General features: G+C 49.7%; 1 protein-coding gene across 2 annotated transcripts in view; it reads left to right on the top strand.

The window, feature by feature from the left end:
* ARHGAP33 (Rho GTPase activating protein 33) overlaps positions 1-26,590 on the top strand; it is a 50,755-nt gene extending 24,165 nt beyond the window's left edge. The window contains exons 8-22 of one of the 2 annotated variants that reach the window (XM_081018594.1): positions 360-437; positions 1,880-1,946; positions 4,152-4,211; positions 5,281-5,430; positions 6,294-6,396; positions 7,650-7,794; positions 10,815-10,897; positions 11,084-11,191; positions 12,951-13,096; positions 15,002-15,191; positions 15,554-15,699; positions 16,261-16,335; positions 18,169-18,729; positions 19,977-20,341; positions 20,866-26,590. In XM_081018594.1, the coding sequence (XP_080874720.1) occupies positions 360-437; positions 1,880-1,946; positions 4,152-4,211; positions 5,281-5,430; positions 6,294-6,396; positions 7,650-7,794; positions 10,815-10,897; positions 11,084-11,191; positions 12,951-13,096; positions 15,002-15,191; positions 15,554-15,699; positions 16,261-16,335; positions 18,169-18,729; positions 19,977-20,341; positions 20,866-22,008 (3,420 nt within the window). In that variant the 3' untranslated portion in view covers positions 22,009-26,590. The remainder of the gene's footprint in view (positions 1-359; positions 438-1,879; positions 1,947-4,151; positions 4,212-5,280; positions 5,431-6,293; positions 6,397-7,649; positions 7,795-10,814; positions 10,898-11,083; positions 11,192-12,950; positions 13,097-15,001; positions 15,192-15,553; positions 15,700-16,260; positions 16,336-18,168; positions 18,730-19,976; positions 20,342-20,865) is intronic. The other variant, XM_081018595.1, reaches the window with a different exon arrangement.
* The last annotated feature ends 64 nt before the right edge of the window (positions 26,591-26,654 follow it).

Here is a 26,654-nt window from a genome sequence, read left to right as displayed (position 1 = left end):
TTGTGTCCAGTATGAGTCCTACTCAGCTCATTGAAATTAATGGACATGGTGAACTTAGGTCCATTAATTCCAGTGGGTCTATTCTAAGTAGAACTTAGTTGGAGGCAACCCTACATATATTAATCATCTTCATATGAAGTACACACCTTTGTAACCCAGACTCTGGCAGACTGAAACAAGTCCCGTAGAGGCTCTGTAGTCAGAGTAGACCTACCAAAATCATTGAGTCTACTCTGAGGTACTTAAATCTAGTAGATTCAGTGGATCTGCTTTTAAGCACGGTTAACATTGGAGATTGCCCACCATGGTCCATGCACTAACATAGGATTGTTGTTGTTTTGTTAATTTGTTTGGCACAGGTTGGAGACATCATCTCTGTGATTGATATGCCCCCCAAGGAGGACAGGAGCTGGTGGCGGGGAAAGCATGGATTCCAGGTTGGGATTCAGGAAGGAAGACACATTGCATTAGGAGAGATATGTTGAAGCATAGGATCAGCACTATGTCTTAGATGGCCACATTGTATTAAAGAGAAATTTGGATGGGTGGGTGGGAGTGAATGAATGAAAGTGTCTGTGTGTGTGTGTGTGTGTGTGTGTGTGACTGGACAAGGGTATGAGTGTGTGCCTGTGTGTGGTGGCTTAGGCCCCACCCATTTTTTTCTTGGCTTGCACCCCGACTGGGGTGGAAATGTCCCCCACCTTGATTTAAACAAGTGAGCTGAAATAGTGGCAGGCTTTCAGAGAATTGGACTCCAGCTCCCATCAGCCCTAGCCAGCATGGCCAGCGATCAGGGATGATGGGAGCTGTAGTCCAGCAACATCTGGTGTATCGTAGTGCCACTCTCCTGTCTTTCTGAAGAGATGTCATTTGGGTATATGTAGGCTGCAATGTATCAGCTGACGAGCTTTTTCTGGCACCAGTTCACTGTTAATTTTCTGCTCAGCTCCATTTTATCAGCACGCCCATTTTTTTTAAAAAAACTTATATTTTAGTTTGCTCCAAAATGCCCTTTCACGAATTTTCTTAAAATATCTGCACAATTCTGCTTTTTTTTAAAAAAAAACAACCCCAGATATTCCTTTCCAAACAAATACAAATGCCTTTTCGGTCAGTATCATTTTAGCACCCTGTTAATTCGGCAGAGAGGCCTCTTGCAATTTGGCTTGAGAGAAACCTGACTCTCAGTAGCTTGCTTCAGTCAGCCCCACTCCCTCCATCACAATTCCAGGCACCTTGTGTGGCAAGTGCATGAATTTAGCCATCGTCACCTGTCTTGACAGTTTTATGCCTATACTGGTTAATCCATAACCAGTATAGATGAATTGATTGCATCAGAATTTTTGTTAATGGCCTGTTTGCCGCATTCACTTGTGGTGGGCATAAATAACTGAGGTAGGGTTTAACAAGTTCCTAAGCCAGGGGAGGGACGCGGGTGGTGCTGTGGGTAAAACCTCAGCACCTAGGGCTTGCCGATCACATGGTCGGCGGTTCGAATCCCCGCAGCGGGGTGAGCTCCCGTCTTTCGGTCCCAGCTCCTGCCCACCTAGCAGTTTGAAAGCACCCTAAAGTGCAAGTAGATAAATAGGTACCGCTTTCTAGCGGGAAGGTAAACAGCGTTTCCGTGTGCTGCGCTGGTGCTGGCTCGCCAGAGCAGCTTCGTCACGCTGGCCACAAGACCCGGAAGTGTCTCCGAACAGCGCTGGCCCTCGGCCTCTTAAGTGAGATGGGCGCACAACCCTAGAGTCGGACACGACTGGCCCGTACGGGCAGGGGTACCTTTACCTTTAAGCCAGGGGAAGGCCTGGTTGTTTTTCTTAAGGAGGCATATTTTGCTTTGTCAGTACGTTGAACTCTTCCTTGCCTGCCTCTTTTCCAGGTGGGGTTCTTCCCCAGCGAGTGTGTGGAGCTGTTCTCAGAGCGCCCCAGTCCAGGACTCAAAACAGGTGAGCACATCCTCCTTGACTTGCTGTGTTCTACCACATATGCTGATTCTCCTAGATTCCGCTTACTGCAGAAACATAATGACTCCTATTTCCAGCAAATACATTTTCAGTCACTTCAGATATTTATTGGTATTACTGGAAACAACCCTGGAGCACTTGTGTCTTTCTGTGTGCAGGAGGGTAACGCTGTGCTCTTTCAGATGCCTAGCTCTTTCACGACACCTAAAATTAGCCGCCCGAGGCGACTGCCTCACTGTGCCTAATGTTAGGACCGGCTCTGCACAAATGTTCCAGAAGCTGTGCACGTGTTCTGATTCTCCAGTCTAGCTCTCCTTTTTATTGTACCAGAGCTAAGGGGGTTGTATAATTTTTCCTGTCACGGAAATGCTGTGACATGTTAGGCTAAGCAAAAGCAACTGGCCCAGGGCCACCTAGGCAGCTGCATGGCCTGGGGATTTGAACCTGGGTCTCCACAATCTAAGACCAACATCCATCACACTGACTATCCAAATCAATCAAACTATGCAAGTGCAAAAATGGGCATAAATTATGCAAAACAAATGCAAATTTGTTTAATTTGCATAACGTATCTGGGTTACAGTCGTAAGTTGTTTGGAACACTTGGCTGACAAGAGCTGGGCAGTGTGTGTCTATAGCAGCCTTTATTGATTTGGTGCCCTGAAGGTGTTTTGGACTACAACTCCCATCATCCTCAGCCAACTGATCGCCCCATATGTTGATTCACTATTTTTTGCCCGTTATCTTTTAATATGCACAATTTGGTACACAATTTTACCTTGTATGTACATTTTTGCAAGCAATTTCTGCTTAACACAGTGGTTCTCAAAGGGTGTGGCAGGAGAGGGTGGCAAATGTGGCAGGAAGATTCGAGGTCAATCAAAGAAGCATTGAAACATTTCAGTTTAGTATAGTATAGTATCTTTTTTTATTTTTAGAATATGGATAGATACCTTTTCAAAATGAGAGCAAGAACATCAAGTGGTAAAAGAGAACAATCCTAGTTGTGATCTATTTGTTTTCCAATGTATTTCCTATCAATAAAAAAATTAGTGTGCTGCAAGCAAAGTTTTAGGTGTGGCCTAGAGAAAAAGAGTTTGAGAACCTTTAGCAGAATGCCGTTTGTATACTGTTTTCACAAATGTATGCACTTCTGGACATTGTTTGGTTGGGGAACCACATCACAAAATTTGGAGAAGTGTGGATTTCGACGGAGGTTTCGGTTCGTGTTTGGGGAGTGTGAATTTAATGCAGACCAAACAAATTTATCCCCCATTCCTAGTCTGGTGTTAACTGTTTGTGTCCTTCTGCTTCTTCTTATTTCTTATTTCCATTCATGGATGGTTTACTATCCAAAGATCTCAAAGCAGTTTATAGTAGATAAAATTACATAAATAATAAATGATGTCAAATGATTTACATAAAAATAAAGCATACACATAAATAATATCAATACACATAAAGTCAGAGAATACTACGAGGCAGTATAATGTAAACTTTTGACCAATATAACACATATTATTCATAAACACTCACCCAATTTCACCTGCCATCTATTTCACACAGCCACTGCAACCATTGACTTCCTCAACCATGATCTCTATCAACCATCATTTCTCAGCAGTTAGACTCCCCTCGCCTTCATTTCCTGTGTTAGCTTTCCCCATTAGGATGTGAGTTGGGTTACTGTGTGAAGCTTTCAAAAATAAGAGGCAATTCATTTTATTTTATACCGAGTTTTTTTTGGTGGGCATAGAAATCTATCAGGGCAGCTCTCAAAAGTAGGCCGCAGCCGAGAAATGGCACAGCAGACGATGGCGAGTAGCCCTGGCGAAGACATTGACTCACAAGTTAAGAGTGCTAAAGGGATGGGAAATGCCCCAGGCGACTAAATGACAAGGACTGGAAGTGGGGGAGAGGGGAGGTTTATGGCAGCCATTTTGTGTGTCCAAAAAAATTACTTCATCTTCCCCTCATGCCCTTGTGCTGTTCTGATTTGATGTGTTTGCTTCAGGCATTGTGGTGGTTTGAAAAGAGATGGCATTTATGTAAGATTGTCACCAGCCCTAGAAAATAACTCTGTTTGAATGAGGTGAAGTGTGGGACAGCAACTTATGCCAGTAGCTTTGAGCTACCGAATTCTTAATCTTTCCTGGCCTTTCATGCTCTGTGTGTCTTCCTGTGCAGATGCAGAAGGGATGAGCTGTGGCATCCCCGGGCCCCCAGGCCTCCTCTCTCCAACCTCAGGTGAGACACGGCCCAATGTGGCCTGCTCAGCACCCCCTAAGCTAGCCTTCTTGCCCCTGGTGTCCTTCTGCCAATGTCCAGTGTCCAGTCTGTTAAATTCTGGATGTGGAATCAGAAGAAGGCACCATCTTGTCCTTCACCTCAGGCAGCTGAACATCTTGGACCAACCCAGACTTAAGCATAAAGTAAAGGTAAAGGGACCCCTGACCATTAGATCCAGTCGTGGCCGACTCTGGGGTTGCGGCGCTCATCTTGCTTTATTGGCCGAGGGAGCCGGCGTACAGCTTCTGGGTCATGTGGCCCCCATGACAAAGCCGCTTCTGGCGAACCAGAGCAGCGCATGGAAACGCTGTTTACCTTCCCGCCGGAGCGGTACCTATTTATCTACTTGCACTTTGACATGCTTTCGAACTGCTAGGTGGGCAGGAGCAGGGACCAAACAACGGGAGCTCACCCCGTCGCAGGGATTCGAACCGCCGACCTTCTGATCGGCAAGTCCTAGGCTCTGTGGTTTAACCCACAGCGCCACCCGCGTCCCTTAGACTTAAGCATGCATTACATTAAATTCATTCTTGAATCTGCACGCATGAATGTGTTTTAAATAGCAACTTTAGGAGACCCCAGTCTGGGCTGAGATCATGGCATAAGTGGCTGTGTGCTTCAGCTCCCCCCCCCCCCGTGTTCTGTGTTCTTGATGAAAGTCCTCGCCAAGATTGCCCTCTCTCCTGGAAGAAAAAGTATTGTGGCAAATGGGGGGGGGGCTGTGGTTCTCTAGATGGTGTTTTGCCGCAACTCCCAGCATCCCTGACTATTGGCCATGCTGGCTGGGGGCTGATGGGAGCCCATAGTCCAGCAGCACCCGGTGGGCTCTCTGGCGGTGTATTGGCTGCAATACCATCTTCCTGCAGCAAGCAGCAGCTCGGGGAGGGTGATTTTCTTTGGGATTATCACACGTTTGCCACCCCTGCATGGAAGTAGCATCTTTGTTGTCTTCTTGGGCGTTATGATGCAGCCCGCATGCAGTGGCTTTGAGAAGGGCCTCAACCCTCTCTCTTTCATTCTGTTCCAGTGTCCAAGAAGCATGGCAAGCTCATTGGGTTCCTTCGCACCTTTATGAAGTCCAGGCCCAGCAAGCAGCGCCTGAAGCAGCGTGGGATCCTCCGAGAGAGGGTGTTTGGCTGCGATTTGGGCGAACACCTCAAGAACTCAGGCAATGATGGTAATTTTGCCCACAGATCCTTCCTGTTACCGACAGTGCGGCCTCATCTGCTAGTAGGAAAACAACACACAGTCCATTTTATCTCAGCAACAACAACCCTGTCAGGTTGGTTAGGCTAAGAGAGAGTGAATGGTACAAGATCACCCAATGAGCTTCATGGCTAAATGGTGATTGAACTGTTGTCTGTCAGGCGTTAGTCCAACACTCTAACTGCCACACCACATTTGGCTCTCCTCTGCAGCGTTGGAAGGGGTGGAAGTGGCCTGTATGGCTGAGGGTTCTCCTCAAACTGCGTCAGGACTCCTGGTTTGATTTCTGTCCCTAGTATGTCCACCAACTGAAGAGCATTCTGTGGGATGGGTTTTAACGGGCAGGAGAGGATATATGAATTGCCATTTACCCTTCCAGGTGCCCACATGTGTGGGCTGAACAGAGCTAAGAGGAGAGGAAATGACATCACACAGAGCCCTCTCTAGCTATTGTATTTCTATGGTCTGAGTATCTGCCCACCCATACAGTTCTGTGGACTTAGCCCCTTCTCATGCTAACTAGCAAAAATATGCATCTGTTAGGTTTGGCTGCTAATCTTCCACTCATTCTTCACTAGAGATGTGCTCAGATCAATCATGCTGCCAACATTAAAAGATTTTTTTGCAGCTTTGTGGCTTACCACTTTCATTTCCCTGGTCCTTTATGAGTGCTTGTGGCCAGAGCTCAACCTCTATGAGAAAAAATAAAATAAACCAATTTAACATGTTGACCCACGGGGACAACTAGCCATCGCACTGGCCCTACCTTATATGATTGTTTTAAAGATGATTGTTATATTATATTGTTATTAGATATGCTCTTTGTTATGCCAGTCCCCCAGGTACTACGGTCCTGCTCTGATTTCATCGAGAAGCATGGCATTGTGGATGGCATCTACCGTCTCTCTGGAGTCTCCTCCAACATCCAGCGGTTGCGGTGAGCCCTGGTCAGGAGGAGCAGGGGTTGTGGGCCGGGTCCTCGTTTAGCACAGAAAGTCCTATAGGCAAAGGTGGGGTTTAACAACCAAATTAGATGGGATATGATGGCCACATCTATCTTACTCCCAAATGAAGAAGGGTCTATCCTGTACATGAAAAGGAGCATATGGTGGTGGTGGAGGAGGAGGAGGAGGAGGAGGAGGAGGAAGGAAGTGAACCCTGTGCCTTGTGGCACAGGAGCCGAGACTGGTAGTTCGGGCAAAGTTCCGCCCCAAACAGGAAGTGGTTCACCACATGGGACAGCTGCATACAAGAGGGACAAGGAAATATTTTCCAGCCTGGTGTCTGTAGCGCCTCATAGGCAACTTTCCATGGAATTTAGGTCAGTGGTGGGCAGGGCAAGTTGTGAAAGTGGGCGGAGCAAACCTTTGCAGATTAGGCTGCATTCCAGCCATGCAAAAGTCTGCTTCCTATGCACACACACCTTTCTCCATCCAGGAAAGCAATTGTTACCACAGCTCAAGGATACATTCCAACCATAAAGAGACCCAGAGGCCCTGGGTCTCTCATTGCTGGCATTTAGGCAAGGGTTCCCAGTTCTAGCCTTGCTCAGCCTTGCCACAGTGACCCATCAATTTATGACGTTTACTCCTAGCGCTTTATGTGCTGCTTGTAATATTTCATTCATATATATATGTGTGTGTGTGTGTGTGTGTAATTACCATTCTCAGAATTTGACGTTTTCCATATGATTTCTTTTTGAGGTTCCTAGTTCTTTTACTCACGCATTCTGTACAGAGATACTTATTTAATCCCACTACTTACTATATGGAATTCTTATTGATCAGTAGCAGCAGTAGTAGCATCGTTAGGTGTTTTGAATGCGGGATTTTAATTGTCTTGCATTGATTCCTTTCTGTTGGGATTTCTCAACGGCTGGAAGATTTCGGTTGAAATAGAAATTAAATAAATCAGTGCCACGATCTGGGTTTTGGAACTGGGAGAAAAGTTTAAAGCAACAGAGAGCATTGTGGTAAGGCGAGGAACAAAGGTTTCAGTCCTCTCCCCTACCCGCTTCTTTTCATGTATAGAATAGAGTCACCCCTTTGGGCAGACATGCAGAAAGCTGCCTCGTCACATCATGTTTGGCCCTAAGTAGGCCAAGCGAAAGGTTGCCTTGCTGTGGGTCACTGTGCAATTTGTACTGCTTTGTGTAATTTCTCTCTTCCCGCGGCTTCCTATCTCCTCCAGGCACGAGTTTGACAGTGAGCGAGTGCCCGAGCTCTCCAGGGACGTCTACTTACAAGACATCCACTCTGTCAGCTCTCTTTGCAAGCTGTACTTCCGGGAGTTGCCAAACCCGCTGCTCACCTACCAACTCTACAACAAGTTTGCTGTGAGTCTTGCAGACCGCCGGGAGAAGTCTCCCACCCACTCAGCTTTCGGTCACTGCTGCCGCCTCTACCATTCCTCAGCTACCCCTTTAAGAAATCATAGAGTTGGAGTGGTTTATGTAGACCGTCTAACCCCTGCTCAATGCTGGAAATCCAGAGAGCTAGAAATTCAGAACTAGAGTGTCCACAACAGACGGCTGCACAGCCACTGTTCTGAATATATTTGAGATAGCTACCACCCATTCTCATTACAAGGTAGCAGAATGAAATCCAAGGTGGGTGCAGGCAGGCTTTGGACCACATCTGAAATGACCTTGCCTCTCATATGCATCCGCCACACCACAGTTAGGAGGGGAGTCCAGAGCAGGACTCCAAGCTGCCTGTGTACATCATTCTGTTTATAAGTTGCTTTGAGCGATGTAGTCCTCATGGCAGTGCATGAACATACAGTGGTACCTCGGGTTACAGATGCTTCAGGTTACAGACGCTTCAGGTTACAGACTCCGCTAACCCAGAAATAGTACCTCGGGTTAAGAACTTTGCTTCAGGATAAGAACAGAAATCGTGGGGTGGTGGCACGGCGGCAGCGGGAGGCCCCATTAGCTAAAGTGGTGCTTCAGCTTAAGAACAGTTTCAGGTTAAGAACAGTCCTCTGGAACGAATTAAGTACTTAACCAGAGGTACCACTGTACAGCGGAACCTCAGTTTTTGAATGCAATCCGTTCCAGAAGACGGTTCGACTTCTGAAATGTTTGAAAACTGAAGCCTGCATTTCCAGAAGCATTTACGTCCGGAAAACTCAATAGGGAAGCTGCGTGGCACGTTCAGCTTCCGAAAAGTGTTCAAAAACGGAAGCATTTACTTCCAGGTTTTCAGCGTTCAAAAGCCAAAACCTTCGATTTCTGAGACGCTCGAAAACTGAGGTTCCACTGTACTAGAAACAGTAAAGTGAGCACAACTTGTGCCTATGACCCCTCCCCTTTTCCCTGCCAGATCCATCACCTGCCCTGTGTGCCAGGTGAGTTTCTGTGGGCGTCCCAGTGTCTCAGAAACGCCAGCTGTTGTGTGCTCAAACTGTCAAGTGAGAGTTGGCCGTGCCGACTCTGTGTGCGTGTTCCCAGGGCTAAACAATAAAAATTGGAGTCGTAGAACAAAAGAGGAAGAAGAGGGGGTGGAGCAGTGGAGTACAATTACATCGCCCGCCAACGTTGCTGCCTACACAATAATACGTGCAGCAATTTCTCCCGACTTCCTTATTCTTTTGAGTCACCTGCTCTTCGTGCTGGGCTATTTCAGGCTTGGTTAAGCCTGCCTCCCCCTTCCTCTCCCCCCCCCTTCCTTTTAAATTCCTTTTGGCTTGTATTTGTGATACTTTGAGGGACAACATCCAGGCATGGCTAGTGATAAATATGAGCTGGGGTCTTCAGAGGCATGACTTCACCTTCTCAGTCAATTGAAAGCTGGAGCAGAAGGGATTGGTGGTGTCGCTAAGCCCACCCCAGGGGTGTTTCAGCCCCCTTTCCTGAATTCTCAGCTTTCATTTTAATAACGACAAGCAAGGCTTTCCCCTCTTACTTGGGGAAAATATAAGGAAAAACATGCATGCAGTAATCTGCTTAGTTGCCCGCTGTGAAGTAAACTTGTTCCCACCATCCAGTGTTCTGGCCAAAGAGTGCAGAAGCACTTGAATCATGGACAACTGCTAGGTCCTTCTTTTTAAAGGTTGTTTCTGTAGATCTCGAAGTGATTTACAGCAGGTAAACATATATAAATATACACACACAGAGAGAATAAGTGCAATAAAAACATTGCAAAATTATTACCATTAAAATAGGTTAACTACATAAACAGTATCCATGTTCATAATTACAATGAAATGAGAATGGAAGGTTTTGTTCCCCACGCTCCAAAATCTGCTTTGTAATTCATTTCTTTTTCCATATCACCCTGCTCTGTTTTGTTCCTGTTCATGGCCTTTCAGCAGCCTCCACACTTTCCCCTCCCTCTCCAAAAAAGATTGTTCTGTTTACTCTTCAAATACTCAAGGGCTGTCACATTGAAGAGGGCAAAGATTTCTTTTATGTTGCCCCAGAGGGCAGGTCTTAACCGCACATGCTTAAGTCATAGCTGACAACGTAGCTTCCCTTTTTTAAAGGGAAATTCCCTTATTCCGAATAGGATTCCTTGCAAGAAAAGGGAAAAGTTGACAGCTATAGCTTAAGTGGTAGGAGGGTCGATTTTGGTCAAATACTAGAGGAAACATTTTGATCTGGGTTGGGAAAGCTTTTCAACTTGCTGGGCCAGGGTCCTTATCAGGGCTGCCCATCTATCAATCACCTGACGCCATAACAGTGTTAGTTGTAAGACAAGTAAAAGCATTCCAAGTGGAAGAGAAAATTAGGAATTTAGTAAAAGAGGTGGCTTCCTCAAAACAAAAGACCTTAATTGTCAAAGGCCAGAGTAAAGAGGTGCATTTTTAAGGTTGTGAATTCCCCTGTGATCCCCTGTGATTTTTGGATGGAGGACGGCATGCAAATTTAATAAATAATGATGTTCAGAATATGGCAGAGGCTGTGCAATGAAGCTGCCAGGTGCGCCTCTTTGGGGAGGGAGTTCCACAATTTAGGGCTTGCCGCAGAGAATGCTCTCTCCTAGACCACCATTCCCCACATTTCCCAAGGTGGTGGAACCACCCAGAGGGTCCCCTCTGCTGATCTTAACACGCGAGAGGCTCAGTAGGGATAGAGGTGGTCTTTCAGAGGGCTTTTGTCATTTAGGGTTTCAAAAACTAATGTGAACACCTTGAATCGGGCCTGGAAGCAAACTCTCCCAGTCCTTCTCCACAGGGCTGTGCACTGGATCCGGTTGGACCCCAAACCGATATAGGTCAGCCCTGGATGGGATCAGGGCTGGTCCAAATCACCAGCTTCGGGGGAGCTGTGCACAGCCCTACCGTTCCACAAGAGGCCTGGTGACCACACTGACTCCTTCCCTCTGCTTTCCCCCTGCCCTGTCGTCGCAGGAGGCCGTGTCTGTTTCTGGGAACGAGGACCGCTTGGTGCGAGTGCACGACGTCATCCAGCAGCTGCCCCCACCGCACTATAGGTAGGCACTGCTTGAGGCGCGAACACGGTGCCCGAGGTGGCTCTCCCAGCGAGGGGAGGGAGGGTGAATGCAAGAGCCCTTGCAAGGGGGGCGGCGGAATGGTGTTGAGGGCGGGGTTTGCGAGGGGGCCGGCGGTCCATCAAAGCGGACTGTCTAGCTGTAGCAGCTTCTGCTCTGTCCCAACAGGACCCTGGAATTCCTGCTGCGGCACCTGGCCCGCATGGCTATGCACAGTCAAAACACCAGCATGCATATCCGCAACCTAGCCATCGTTTGGGCACCCAACCTGCTGCGGTGAGACGCCCAGATCAATGGCCCTGCACTGGCACCCCCCACCCCAACCTGCCCCGTGCCTTCCCTGTGTTGCCACGATGCTCCTCTGACTTGCACCTTCTCAAGCTCTTGCCTGCAGCGCTCTTTGAATCCTCTCTCCATGCTACCCGCAGCATTTCCCCTGTACTAACACCAGCCCTTACCCATAACTCTCTGGGGCATGAAGTCGACCCTTCCTGCACTCAGCCCTGAGGGATAAAAATCTACAGCTCTTAAGCACCTCTCGACTTCCCCCATTTCGTCCCCAGCATTTTCTGGCACTCTGGCTCAGGCCTCAGACTGTGTGAGATTGGTGGTGTGTGTGTGTGTGTGTGTGTGTGTGTGTGTGTGTGTGTGAATCTTAGAATTAAAGAGCTGGAAGGGACCTGGGGAGCTCTCTAGTCTCTCTCCCTGCAGTGCAGGAATCTTTTGCCCAATGTGGGGATCGAACCCACAGCCTTGAGAGGAAGAGTCTCATGTTCTGCCTACGGAGCTATGACTCAGGGCTAAGGGGTGTGTGTGTAAGAAGGAGGTATGTTTTGGCCTTGCCCACCACCTGACTGGGCTCCCCAACCCTTTCCCCCCAGGGAATGTGATTGTCAGGTTCCCTACCCCTACCTTCAAGGGATTGTTGTGGGGCCCTACCCAGGCATTCCTGTTTAGGGCCTCTAGCTCAGCATTTCCCAACCTTGGGCCTCCAGCTGTTTTTGGACTACAACTCCCATAATCCTCAGCTAGCAAGACCAGTGGTCAGGGATGATGGGAATTGTAGTTCGAAAACAGCTGGAGGCCCAAGGTTGGGAAACACTGCTCTAGCTCAAAGATGGCTAGCGGGCAGGCTGTATCAGTCCCCCCATGACTCTCCTCCCTTACAAAAAAAACAAAATGTTGTCATCCTTTTCACTGTTCCTGTGGGTCCCTGCTGTGATGCCATCATGCCCAAAGGGCTTTTTTTTTATGGTGCCTCAAGGCCTACCTACTTCCCACCATACTTGGGTACGATGGCACCCTGTGCAAGGCCAACATTTGGCGCCCTCCCCCCCCAGCCCCAGTCCTCACGCTGTCTTCCCAAAGGCAGGTAAGGAGGCCCCTGGCCTTGGGAAGGAGATGTGAGGGCTCTGGCAGGGTCCTAGAGCTTTCCACATCTTTCTGAAAGCTGGGAAAGAGCTAAGTAGGCCTTGGGAAGGAGATGGGAGGACTCTAGGACCATGTCAGAGTCTCATGCCTCCTTCCCAAAGCCCAGCGCCTTACTTAGCGGGCTTTGAGACAGCACCCTCCTCGGCTCAGCACTTAGTGAGTGTGCACTGTTAATCCATCCCTGCACCCCCTCTGGCCTTCAGAGAGTTGACCAATGCAGGCCTCGGCCTGGAAATGATTAACCATCCTTGCTTGAGAGCTTCATCCAATACTCCACCTGAGCTTTTACTAGCATTTATTCTACCTTCCCCTCTAGCTCCTGATCTTGACACCTCCCCATCACTTACCCACAGTTCCCTGGGGTTTCCCTCCAACACCAGCCTCCTCCTCCTCATGGGGCCCTTTCCACATTCCACATGCGCTTCTCTCATGCTGCTTTGTGGGTCTGGCCCTTCTCAGTCATGTTACTGAGGGACTGTGCCCTCTGGGTTTTCAGCGATTATATTCTGGGTCTGTGAGCACATGCTTGTCCCCTCCCCAGGCCCATCTTACAGGAAAACGCGGCTCTCTAGTAATCCCTCCTCCTCGCTGCTTTTTACTGCAGGTCGATGGCTCTGGAGGTTGTCGCACAGTGCGGTGCCGATGCCTTCCAGGAAGTCCGAGTCCAGTCCCTCGTGGTCGAATTCCTCCTCAACAACGTTCAGGTGCTCTTCAGCGACACTTTCACCTCCGTCGGCAAGGACAGCGCAGGTAGCTCGCGCCAAAGGGGACTTTTTCTGAGGCTGCTATGAAATCTGTTAAGAAATCCCTCTGCCTCATTGTCACAGAATTGCTTGCTTGCTCCAGAATTCTTGAAGGAAACCAGGACAGTTCAGGTTGCTTGAATTTGTACGGTCGATGGAGCCCTGTTCACCTCGCCACTGTTCTCCAATCTACTCCCAAGCAAGGAGCTGTCACCGGTTTTCCTTGATGAAGAGGCCCCGTCCGCACCAGACATTTAAAGCACTTTCATACCACTTTAAACAGTCATGGCTTGCCCCAAAGAATCCTGGGAGCTATAGTTCATTAGGGCTTAGGAGACCCCTTGCAGAACCACAATTTCCAGAGCTTCCCAGGAAGAGGGATTGATGGTTAAACAACCCTGGGAATTCAATCCCTAGGGCTGGGAGAGACTCCTGCCTAGAACTTTGAAGAGTGGCTGCCAGTCTGTGTAGACAAAACTGAGCTAGATGGACCAGTGATGTGTCTTATAGGGCAAGGTCCTATGTTCTTTCTTATGGGGCCTCCCTAGTTTGCAGGGTATAATTCATCTGGTTGTTGGCAGAAGTGAAATTAAGTAGAAATGAACGGATACAGAGGGCATTCTGGGAAGTTCTGGGTTGAAAACTGCTTCTGCTTTCACCACTGAGCTTAGAGTTATGGGATGATATGGGATGTTACTGGGATTCTTGAAAGCATTTCGTTCTTGTTCACCATGAGGTCTGGCATAACATTGTGGGAGGTCCAATTTGAGCATTTCATTATATTCAAGGGTGCAAAAATTGAGGATCTGAATATATATATGGGCTGGCAGCTGGCACCAGGGTTACTAAAGAGGGCCAGCTCTTTAGGAACTGGCTCCTAAAATTATCTCTCTGGCTCCTAGATTTTTCCAACAATAAAATGCTCCCCCACTCTGGGATGGGCGGCAGTGGCGGGGGAATCATTCATGCGCAGAACAGAGGCTGAAGGCAAACATTAACTGTTCTGGGTGTTTTTTTTTATTGCTGCCTTTTTAATTGTTGACTCTAGTTTCATTTGTTAGCTCCTTGGGGGCCTTCAGACAGAAAGGAAGCCTATAAATTTTTAAGCAAACAAACAAATATTTAAAGAGCCCTGCCAGGAGGTTTGTCACCTACCAAATGAGCCTGGTTTTGCAATTTGCATGGCAGGGGTAGGTGTCAACAATACTGATTCAGATGCCAGTTTCGCTCCTCTAATGATTCAAGAAAGGTTTCTTTTCAGGCAGAATGTACACGTTTTATATATAGTATGTATGCATCTCTTTTTAAAGTACCAAATGTTTTAAAAATAGTTGCAAAATGCAGCCGGCCCTTTCATTGTACAAGATGGACCTCTTGTCTTAGGTGGTAGACTGGGAAAAGTAGCAAACTGATGTTCATCTAAGAGCACTGTGTCATCTTTCTTGCTTGGCATTGTGTTAAAACACACCTGAATGCTCCAGACCAGCAAACTGCCAAGCTTTTGTAGAGGTGGACACACTAGCTGATGATCAACTAAGCAAGGACATTTGTTTAGCAGCCCCTGCCTGCTACTTAGCCTCTTAATTTGTATGGAAGCAGTAAGGGTGTACTTAGTTTTTCACACATGATATCTCCATCTTGGCTTTATTTCTGTAAAATAAATCATGGCACGGAGTCATATGTCATGTGTTGTTGTTCATCTGAGGTTGCAATTACCTAATGTTAAGGAACAAATGATTTCTATGATGTTCTGATATGCAAAACCACATAATGCATAGGGGGTGCGCTTTCTTTTCCCTATGGCTGCATGCACTCCTCATGCTGGGCAAGTGTGGGCCTGGCTGCCTATCCAGACGGTGGGCCATGAGGCCATATCCCTCTTTGCACTCATGCAACCTGTCTCCTCCAACAGGGCGCTGCTTCCTTCCCCGACCCAAATCCCAGGTGGTCAGCTGCCCCTCCACCCGATTGCTGTCTCTGGAAGAAGCACAGGCACGGACCCAGGCCTTATGCAAGGCTAGCAAGCCAGAGGCTAAGCAGGGATCCAACGATCTGCAGGGGCAAGGGAAACTTTCTTCTGTGTTGAGCTCACCTGACACCAGGTAATTGGGCTTCTATGTACAGGTGCAGTATACCTCCAAACATCAGGTGCTGGGAGCGAACAACAAGGGGGTTCACATCACTTCAATTCCCTGCTTTCCAGTTGATGGTGGAGTAAATAGACCTTACCCTGATCTGGGGAAGCAGTTCTTACGCTACTGTGAAGACCATTGTCAGATTGCTACGTGCAATGACCCTTCGAGAGCTGATGTTTCAGAGGGAAGTGGGTTGTAGGTTGTTTTTTTATTTTGTAACTGCGGTGACAGCAGGCAACTGGGACGGCTCTCTGCAATCTGGCACAGGCTCGGACTGCTTAGCTGCCGGAGCTGGTGGCCTTGGGCTGACCTGTCTCTCCCACCTGCAGGCAAAAGGCAGAAAGTAATGGGAGGCTGCGGAAGACGTCAGGTCCTAGCTGGAAGGCCTTCTTTGCCATTGGCAAAACGCCAGTCACGTTTCGCAAGAAATCGCACCGCCTCGGAGACCTTTTTGGGCTTGGAGAGTCTCTGCCAGGTGAGAGACCTGGTCAACACCCGATCGTGGGTTGCTTTCTTCATCCATGGATTTTTGGGACAGTGTGCAAATCAGGAGAGGTTCCTCCAATCTGGGAGGGGCAAGGTGGCGGTGAGGCCAGAGTTGTAGTAGCACTGGGTACACTCTTCCTGGTAAGTTGCAGTGGTTCCACTGCTGTGAGGCTGTTGCACCACCCTGCTAGGCAAGTGGCGAAAACATATTACAGAACAACAGGGAAGTGTGGATAAGCCCCCGGTCAGCAGCACTCTTAAGGGCTAGAAACTTGCTTTGTTTTTAAAAAGAAGCTGAGATACACAGATGCTCAGTTCTGCACCAGATAATAAATTCCACAGGTGTGGTGTGGTGTGCTTGCCCGGTGTACAATATATACTGCCTGGGAACCTGAAATGAAGTCTTCCAACTAGCATTCCTCTATGGCTTTATATTTATTCCAGAGTGGATAAAGTTTGTTTCATGGGTGAGGACTGGAAGAGAGATTGAGACCTTGAGTTAAGGCCCTTTTCAGTTAATAATCTACTTCCTTGTCCTGTCTTGCTTCAGGGGGCCAGCCTGAGACTGTCACCTTGCGATCAGCCAAGAGTGAGGAGTCCCTGACATCACAGGCCAGTATTGCAGGTAAGAGGAAACCTCATAGGCTGGGACATATGGGGAGGTGGGGGCACCAGGAGCTGCCACCAGGGCTCCTTAGGAAAGGGAGTGCAGGATATAAATTCAGTAAATAAGGCAGAATAATAGCTGCATAGACTGCCAGCCTTCCAGGTGACTTTTGCCTTTGAAACAGGTGTGGGCAAGTGGTGGCCCTCCAGATGTTGTTGGAACCTAACTCCCAGCAGCCCCAGCTCTCACTGGTCAAAGATGATGGGAGTTGTAGTTCATTAACAGCTAGAGTTCCCCATCCCTGCTACAAAAACAGGTTGCACAAACCTACCTTTAGACTTGCAGCTGGGAGCTGCATCTATTCCCTCTGCTGGACAAACAAGCAAACTGAGCACAGGTCTGCATGGTAGGTTTCTGTGGTTTTAGTTCATGGCTTTAAACCTGATGGGTAGGGAGCCAGCAGCTGGCGGTGCTTTGCCCGTGAGGGTCCTGCCACCACAATCACTGGCCAAAAAGGTCATAGCAACATAAGGAAACTGCCTTGTGCCAGCCATTTGCCAGACTTCTTGGCCATCAAGTCGAATATTGTCTGGGCTGGAGGACTTGTTGTTGGACTCCAAATCCCATCAGCCCCAGCTAGCATAGCCAATAGTCAGGGATTATGTAGTCCAGCCACACCTGGAGGAGAACAGGTTCCCCACCCCTGGCCTACTCAGGTGGCACCTGCTTCCTAGCCATGCCAGGTATTGAAACCAGGAGTTTCTGAATGCAAAGTATATGCTTTGCCATTGAGCTGTGGCCCTTGCAAAGGGGCAACCATGTATGCTGAAGCTCTGCAGGATGTGGAAAGTAGGGCTGGGCGATATCTGGTTTCCACCAGCTCAACGTTGCAATATACCGATATATTACAAGGTCTGAAATAAGGATGGAGCTATGTAGAGGCACTGGCTGGCTTCAAGGTTTTCCCCGAGTTGTGATTTTTGCTGGCGCCTGCTGTTGTGATTTGCTGCCCCGCTGAAAGAGGCAGGGAAGAGCTGAGCTGGCAGAGTTAACAGGGGCTGCAGGAAACATTGGCTAGCTTCACAAGTTCCCCCGCATTGTGATTTTTTGCATTGCACACATACACACGCATATCGTGATTCACGATACATTGCCAGGTCAGAAATTATGAAACCGATAACACAATATTGACCCAGTTTCAGGCTTGCACCCATTGCCTTTCAGGGGGGATCTCTAACTGCGCACCTGTATGCAAGCAGCCAGTCCCCCAGAGGCAGAAGTATAGACCAAAGACCTACATTGGCTCCCAGTACATTTCCGAGCACAATTTAAAGCCCTAAACGGCCTTGGCCCAGTATACCTGAAGGAGCGTCTCCACCCCCATTGTTCTGCCAAGACGCTGAGGTCCAGCGCCGAGGGCCTTCTGGCACTTCCCTCATTGCAAGAAGCAAAGCTACAGGGAACCAGGCAGAGGGCCTTCTTGGTGGTGGCGCCCGCCCTGTGGAACGCCCTCCCATCAGATGTCAAAGAGATAAACAACTACCTAACATTTAGAAGACATCTGAAGGCAGCCCTGTTCAGTGAAGTTTTTAATGTGTGACATTTTAATGTATTTTTAATCTTTGTTGGAAGCCGCCCAGAGTGACTGGGGAAACCCAGCCAGATGGGCGGGGTACAAATAACAAATTATTATTATTATTATTATTATTATTATTATTATTATTATTGCCCTGTGTGGTGCTGAGCCTTGCCCCTTTCCTCTCGGATGTGCATCTGGTGGGTGACAGTGAGCCAGGGAGTTGCATGTCCTTTACCTGTGTGGGTTTTCTCCTTTCTCGGTTTGTGTCCTAGGCCTCCCCAAGCTGCCCTGCCTGCGACGTCCGCACTCCAGCAGCGATGCCTTCCCTACCCTCAAACCGTGCCGCTCATGCTCCTCTCTGGGCTCCTCTGTGTCCGGCCGTGGCGAGGGTCTGGTGGCTGGGGCGGCAGATGTGGCCGCCCGGCGCCGCTCCTCCTGGCTGGAAGGTGACTCGGACCTGGACTCGGAGCTGGAGCTCAGCCCCGCTGGCCTCCGCGGCCTGGACTTCGACCCGCTGACCTTCCAGTGCAGCCCCCCGGCTCGGCGGCCCTCGGTCTCGGACGACTCCGGGCCTCCAAGCCCTGGGCGGGCGCTCTCTCCCTGCTCGCCCCCCACGATCGGCAAGGATACGTCGGAGCCGCTACCCGTCTCCCTCCCTGAAGAGATGCTGGAGATGTTTGCCGGGGGCGAGGCCAGGGGCCCCGGTGGGCATGCCTCTCCGCCGCACATGATCTCAATGCTGCTGTGTGCTGCTGGCGGGCAGCTGAGCGACAGCTGCGAGCGTGAAGTCCGCTGCAAGATCACGCAAGCCAAAGGCCGCACGTCGCCACTCAGTAAGTGTTGGTGCCTTGTGGGTGTCGGTTGGTAATTCTCCTCAGCCAGGGTGATGTATCAACAGAGCACATGGAACCCCTGGAGAGCCTTCAGAGATTTCCTGCTCCCAGCAGAACATCTTCCAGAGTCCCACACCATTCAAAGTAACAAAGTGTGTATTGTCTCCAGACACGGGAGAAAGCTAAACTATAGATAAACTGCTATGTACAGTTATTCTGGTCTTGTGCTATATACCTGAAGGAGCATCTCCACCCACATCCTTCAGGCCGGACACTGAGCTCTAGCTCTGAGGGCCTTCTGATGGTTCCCTCACTGCAGGAAGTGAAGTTACAAGGAACCAGGCAGAGGGCCTTCTTGGTGGTGGCGCCCGCCCTGTGGAACACCCTCCCATCAGATGTCAAGGAGATAAATAACTACACAACTTTTAGAAGACATCTGAAGGCAGCCCTGTATGAGGAAGCTTTTAATGTTTGGTGTTTTATTATGCTTTTGTTTTTGTTGGAAGAGTGGCTGGTGCAACCCAGTACAATTAATATTCTTATTCTTATTCTTATCTAACACTACTGCATGAAACCCACAGCCTCTTCCGCTGACTTTCCACAGATTCAGAGTCAGATCCTGACATGCAAACAGTACATCATCAAGACAAAGCACGCACACAGAGGACATAATGAAAGCAATGCCCTAGAGACAACTATACAAATCTCTACACATAGGCATATTTCCTGAACCAATGGGAAGGTGAATGACTCAGCAAATCATACACCCGGCGTTGCTGGTGTTGCTATGGTAACCCAGTGCACCTGGTACCCTTATCTCAGAACCTCCAGGTGTGAGGAGGGTGTACTTCCCAAGGCATGAGCCCAAGCATTGTGTAATTTAACCCATTGTTCAAATTATACCAACAGTAAGGACCGTTTGCTTACTGCTGTTATTACTTTGAAGTAGTAGCGGGGCAGCCTTTGCCCACCTGGTGCCCTCCAGACTTTTAGGACTACAACTCCCACCGGTCCAGGCAGCACAGCTGACGGACAGGGATGATGGGAATCGTGATCCATCAACATTTGGAGAGCCACAGGTACCACATCCTGCATTCATCAGGAACCTCCTTGTGCTCCATCCTGGAAGAGGAGCAACAACCAGTTATAAGTCTTTCTGTTGTGCTCCTAGTCCTGGAAAGCTCCTTCACCACCCCAATGGGAGGACCGGCTCTAATCTCTCTCCCTTTCCCTTTTTTCCTATTCAGGTCCGAAGGCCGAAGCAGCTCCCAACTCCCCCGGCGTGCTGTCTGTGCTGCGGCACATCCCGCCTCCGCCTCCCCCCAAGAACCCAGCTCGGCTGATGGCGCTGGCGCTGGCCGAGAGCGCCCACCAGGCGGCGCTGCAGCAGAAGCGCCAGAAGCAGGCTGGTCGCGGGCAGCGAGAACCCCGGACGCATTTCCGACGCTCCCTGTCCCTGGAGTGCAAGGCGGGAGAGATGACGAGTGGAGCGCGGGCGCTCTACTCCATGGTGCGCCCCAGTCCCAAGGCCCCCGGTCCTCCGGCCCTGCAAGGCCAGGCCAGGGGCAGGAGCATCGGCAGCCAGTTCCGCAGCCGTCAGGGGGAAAGCCAGGTGAGGGCCTTGTGGGTTCCAGAAGCGCTGGGCTGGGGTGAGAACTTACGAGGGCTCCTGAAAGGTGGAACACTTCTCAGACATTTAAGAGGGGTGTATTATTTAATAGGGACACAGGTGGCGCTGTGGGTTAAACCACAGAGCCTAGGACTTGCCGATCAGAAGGTCCCCGTGACGGGGTGAGCTCCTGTTGCTCGGTCCCTGCTCCTGCCAACCTAGCAGTTCAAAAGCACGTCAAAGTGCAAGAAGATAAATAGGTACCGCTCCGGCGGGAAGGTAAACGGCGTTTCCGTGCGCTGCTCTGGTTCACCAGAAGCGGCTTAGTCATGCTGGCCACATGACCTGGAAGCTGTACGCCGGCTCCCTCGGCCAATAAAGTGAGATGAGCGCCGCAACCCGAGTCGGCCACGACTGGACCTAATGGTCAGGGATCCCTTTACCTTTACCTGTTATTTAATAGACTTGATATTTCCACCCCAGTCCTTAATCGTGACACCACCTCCCTTGCTTTTCTCTCTCTCCAGGTGCCTCTCAGCCAGGCGTCCCCCCCAAGCAGCTCGGATTCCTTTTCCCCCTACCGGAGGGTCCTTGCTGACCTCGCCCAGAGAGACCACCCTTCGCAGTCCTTCTCGGATCCCTACCACCTGTCCTCCCCGTCTTCTGCCTCACCAGGTGCCTACAGCTTCCGCCACCAGCCGCCTCCCCTGTCTGTGCCCTGCCCTGCCCCCCGCCAGCCTCTAGACGCTTACCCCATGCCCAGCCAGCCTCTTGCCCCGCCAAAGCCCCCGCCTCCTCCGCACTTCCCCTTAGCCGCCGGCCACTTGCCCCTCAAGAGCAGGCCGCCTGCTTTCCAGGCCTACCTCCCGGACCACCAGCTCCGGCACCACGGCCGTTTCCCGGCTTCCTCCCGGGTGGGGGTCAATGGGACCCCTCCTCCTCCTCAGCTGGAACACGAAAATCTCTACTATGAGATTGTGGGGGAGCCTCCTGCGTACCCAGGCCTGGCCCGGCCCTGGCCTTCCTGCCCTCCCCCGGAGTATTTGGCCACCTTCAACGCTTCTTACGGGGTTTTCGAGCGGCCATGGCGCCAGCCCCTCCTCCCCCCAGCGCCCTCCTCCCTCCAGCCCATCTTAAAGAACCCCCGGGCGCACGCCCAGCCCACGCCTCCTGTGACGGCCCGCCAAGAGCCCATCTACGTCAACATACCCTTCCCTGAGCCCCCATCCACGACCCCTCCGCCCTCCCCGCCACCTGAAGCGGCACATCCCCGGAGCCACTCCGACCCTGGAGCCCCTCAGCCTCTCTCACACCACAGCAGACCTCCCTTGCCTCAAAAGCAGAGGCTCGGCTGGGGGTATCCGGCCACGGGGCAGTACCGCCACCTCATGGATGCTTTGCCCTGCAGCCGTACGTTGTTGCAGCTCTACCGCCCGCCTCCGGCCTGCTGGGGCCGCTCCCCCTACGGCCCGGAGCCCATCATCACCTACGACGGACCCCCTGCCCGCCCGGGAAGCCAGGCCTCGGCACCCGCCTCGTCTCTACGGAAGCTGGATGAGTCTCCGCCGCAGTACGGCAACGTGGAGAGGAGGGAGGGGTCTCCGTCTGGGTGCTACCTGGGGCCCAGCTGGACGGTGTACACAGAGGGCCAGACGCACAGCTACTGCTGAGAAGGCCGCCAGCCTTGGATTCTCGGGGCTGGGCTCCGGGTCCTTGCCCCCTCCTCTCCCCCACCGGTGTTTATGGAATTATATTGTGGTACTGTTTGCTGTGGGGAGGGCGCGGGGGGAGGGGATGTGGGTGTTGGAAGGAAGGATGTGTCGCTATCGGTCCCAGGAACGTTGTGCCCAGGCCCCTCGCTGGCTGCTGCGCCTGCCTGTTTCGAGGACTGGCCTGTGGTTTTGTTTTGAGAGCACACAGATCTCCAAAGGCAGCTGTGGAACCCTGCATGATGTCCCCCACACTTCGACCGGCATGACATCATGGCAGAGCCTTTGATCGCATTGTTTTAAGCCTCTTTTTCGCCGTAATGGCTGTTTATGTTACGCTCCATGCTACATCTCTTGTCGTTGTCGTCCCCAAAATCTCCACTGCCAGCAGTGGATTCCTAGCACCTCTAGAGGAGGTCCTTCATCTCCAGTGCAAAGGGGCACAGTGATGTGTCTGAACCCCACCCTTATGTGACGTCACCTGGTTTGCTTCGGTAACACTGCACCTAAGACATCGCCGGCAGATGATGTCTAGGGGAGCCGAATGATGAGGCTGGCGGTGCTCCTGGAGGTGCAGTTCCCTGAGCTGGCACAGTAGGGCGCTGTTCACTTAGCTATGCTATTGCGTGACATCGCTGGGTGATATCGCAGGCTCTTTGAAAGCTGGAGATGGATGGCACACTGATCACTCCCCTTAAAAACAAAATCGTCGAGTATTTCCATCCAGGATGAGTTCTAACTTTTTAACCGTTGTTTTAACCCCATTAAAACATTAACAGCACCCACCCACTCCCCTTTCTCCTGCTTTCCCAGTTCCTGGCGAGACAGCAAGGCACAAGACTCTTGGTTTCTTGCATATGTGCCAGGGGGTACAAGGGATGCTTTCGTTAGAGTGATGTGACTGGGCAACCTCCTGCTTCCTGTTCCCAGACCATGTGTTTGTGGCTTTCAAGCCAGGCAGACTTTGGCGTCTCCAGAAACTTCAGGGACGGCAGGCAGGCAAGGGGAAGGTCAGCCACACATTTGTGAGTTTACTTAGGATTGGAGGGTCTTTGTATATCGGTTCGCGTGTGTGGGTTTGTTTATTTTAGTGGAAGGTAAGATGCATGTGTGCTTGGCATGGGATGCTTATGTAAATTTGTGTGTGTGTGTGTGTATGTGTGTGTGTGTGTGTGTGTGTGTGTGTGTGTTTGGGAACTGGGTTTGTGTGTGCCTGGGAGGACATAGAGTTGGGTATCCATGTCTATATGGTATGTGTGTTGTGTTGTCTGGAATTGGTGGGTGTGCGTGTGTATGCGTCTGTGATGTTTGTATATATTTCACGGGACAGTATTTTAGGTATGTGGGGTGGGAGGAAAGAGGGAGGGGAATCTATGCCTTATTCCCCTTTTGACCAATCACACCTTGACGCAAGGGCACAGGTGACAAGCCCCATGCGATTCCCACTCCACAAAAGCACTTTTGTACGGCCTGTAGGCTTCTTTGGAATGCTCATGATGTCAGATTCCTTTTTTTAATTTTAAGGAAGAAAAACAATTACTGATGGCGATTCCTGCCCCCACATCACTGGGGGGGGGGGAATGAGAACACTGCCTGAGCGCGATGCAGACAAATTGCACATGCATTTGGGTCCTATTGATTTCAATCAGAGTAAAGCTGAGCATGCCGTTAACACTCCCCCACTGAACTCCGTGTGACCTCAAAGTCATGCCCTGCTTTTAACTGCCTGATCCTACTGCATGTTTACTTGGAAGTCAAGTTGTACTTGGCTCGATGGGACGTGCACATAGGATTGCAGCCTTAACCTCGTCTTTTCAAAGCCACTTTTCGAAGGTTCTGGATTCCCTCCTGAGGTTTGGGATCAGCCATATCTGGATCTTGGCCACCCCAGCTGGCTGGCATTCTCTTGTGGTGAGATCCAGGTCTTCCCTCTACATTACCAGGCACCGGCCATCTTAAAGCAGATGATACTCGTGTATGTATAAAATGATATGCAAATGACTTGGAAATAATTCTCCACCTCCAATATGGTTTTCAGTGTGAAACGTGTGCCCTGATTTAAGAGGTTCGGATCCAGGACTGATGGACAGTTGAACCTTTTGTTTTAACTGCAGAAACTGCACTAATCTTGCCCTTTCTTTCTTTCTTTTGGTACTACTGCTGTGGCAATGACTTCCAGACTGCCCCAGGTCCTTTACCCTCTTCTATTTCCTAGCTTTACATAGGAGCAGTTCGTTGGAGGCTGCTTCTTGTGTTGCATTGCAAACGCGTGTGAGCACATTCCGAAAAAACTGGTATCTAAAAACCCACGTAAAGCATGGTGCTGGAACTGAAACCAGTGGCCCTGGTCTGTGTTGGGGTGGAAAGTCTTTGGGAGTTTTCGCTGCATATTTATTTGCTACATGGGCAGAGCAGTCCTGTGGCCCCTTGGGAAGGGCATCTCAGAGGCCATGGGAATCATCTGGTTTCCATTTCCAAGGATGGAGAGATTGAGAGAGAGTTCTGAACTGGGGAGGGTGTGAACCAAAGGAAGTCACCAGAATACCCCACAAAGAAGAGAATAAATTACACCAGCTCCGTAGGGATGGGGGAGAAATTTGATTCAGTTTGCGTTTAGAGCCAAATCTATCAGATATGCTCTTTCCAAAACAATAAGAAAACTGAAACATAAAAATGAATACATTTGTGAAAGAGACATACAAAAATGCATTGAATTAGGAGAAATTGTTTGCAGAATTGTGTGTATTAGGGCTTGTCCACACATGCACTTTTCCCGTGCCTAGAAAGCCCAAGCCCAAGAGGTTTTCCACTTGCCCTGCCATTTCTCCTGGGGAAAACCCGCTCTTTAAGCGTTGATCTGAGCAAACATCAATCCACGGAAATCCCAATTGATGTTTGCTCTGATTCGACCCTAAAGAGTGGGTTTTCCTGGAGGAAAGTGGTGGGACAAGTGGAAACCGCATACAATGATTATTCTTAGAAGAAATCAGCACTAACATGCTGGTGAATTTTCACACGGATTACTTTTTAACTTGAAAATTGCTGAACAAATGTGGAGAACCGAATTTAAGATTGGAGAAAGGGAGAAATGGAGAGAACCAAAATGGACAGATCTTTCAATCTCTTGCCAGTTCAGGAGCTGGTGTGTTTTATTGCTTTTTTATTTAATCTCCCTGGAGTAATGGGATGGAATTAGTTAAAAACGAACAAACCAAAAAGCAGAAAAGGACGAAGGAGCACAGCAGAACCTCTCCAATCTCATTTCTGTTGGATGTTGGATCAGGCAGAATAACTGCCTTTAGTCCTGTGCCCCACAACGCAGAGCCTTAGGATTGCAGCTCAAATGTCTAAAATTTGGGGGATGCTCATATTCACAAGTAAATGCTAATAACCCAAGATCACTTTTGAGAATGCCCGAATACACATTTCAGACACAGACAACTGCTGATAGCTCTGTTTAGATGTGTTCTAGCCATGCACAGCTTTTGCCTGGGTCTGCCGATGTGCCTATGTAAATGTGACAAAATTTTGGGCATTCACAGCAGGATCATCATAAAAATATATACCTTCCATGGGAGATCAAGGTGCATATTGCTGTTCTGAACTTCTGGGCAATTAGATTGTAGATGTAGGTGCAGTTTCGGGGCAACCACTGTGCCTTTCAAATATAATGTTCTGTGCAACCCTGAAAATGATTCCTGACCTGGGAGACCGACTATTCAATTGTACATTTGGCAGGAAAATGGGTGAGACCTGCTTTGGCCTGGGCCCGACCTGCAGCAGAGCAAAGTGGCATTTATTTATCAAATAGGCTATCCGGATGGTTCGCAACCCATTTCTGAGATGGTAGAGCGGACTGTACCACCACAGATTGCAGGTGGGATGTGTCTGGGGTGTCCCATTTTTGTAACAGTCCCCTATGTGGAAAATCAGAGTGGCCAAATGCAAAAGAGGAAGAGGGCTCCTGCGCCTTTAAGAGTTGTGTAGCCGATTTCAGCATGTGTCGCTTGCCACACGCACAACTCTCTTGCATTACATCTGGGCACTCTAATGGAAAAAATTGTAAGTAGAAAGTAGCACAACGGAAAACAGGCTGTGCAAGAAATTGCCTCCCTGATGCGCCGGTTTCCTTCCTGCATTTCATGGGTAAGCATTTAACAATGGTATTCCCCACTTGTGGCTTGAAGTGGTGCAGTTATCTCACGCCCCTTGGCATTCTACCACCTCGTTTTGCTGCCTGCATGCAAACAAACAAAACACCAAGGGATTGCTTCCTATTGTTTCCTCTGTGTGATGTCTCCCAGGGTCTGGCATCAAAGGGTTCTGGGGAGGGGAAGGGGCAGTCCCACAATCTCTGATGCTGTGAAGCTGTCACTGCCACGTGTGTCTGTGCCTGTGTTTCTAAAGGCCAGCATTTACTCACTACCCTGATGTGCTGCATCCTTCTTTTCGGATATGAATCGACCTCCCTTTCTTCCTGGACTCTTGTACTAAATGGCTTAAAACAAAACCAATTAACAAATAAAGGCAAACTGGCAGCTTGGGCATGTGGTCTCTCTGCTTACAAGGAGACGGATGGGACGAAACAGGGCTTGTGTCGCTTGGGG

This window comes from Podarcis pityusensis (genome assembly GCF_964106645.2).
Source record: "Podarcis pityusensis genome assembly, chromosome: 8".
Taxonomy (NCBI): Eukaryota; Metazoa; Chordata; class Lepidosauria; order Squamata; family Lacertidae; genus Podarcis; species Podarcis pityusensis.
Note: the sequence above shows the minus strand (reverse complement) of the source record. Positions and strands in the feature narration are given on the sequence as shown.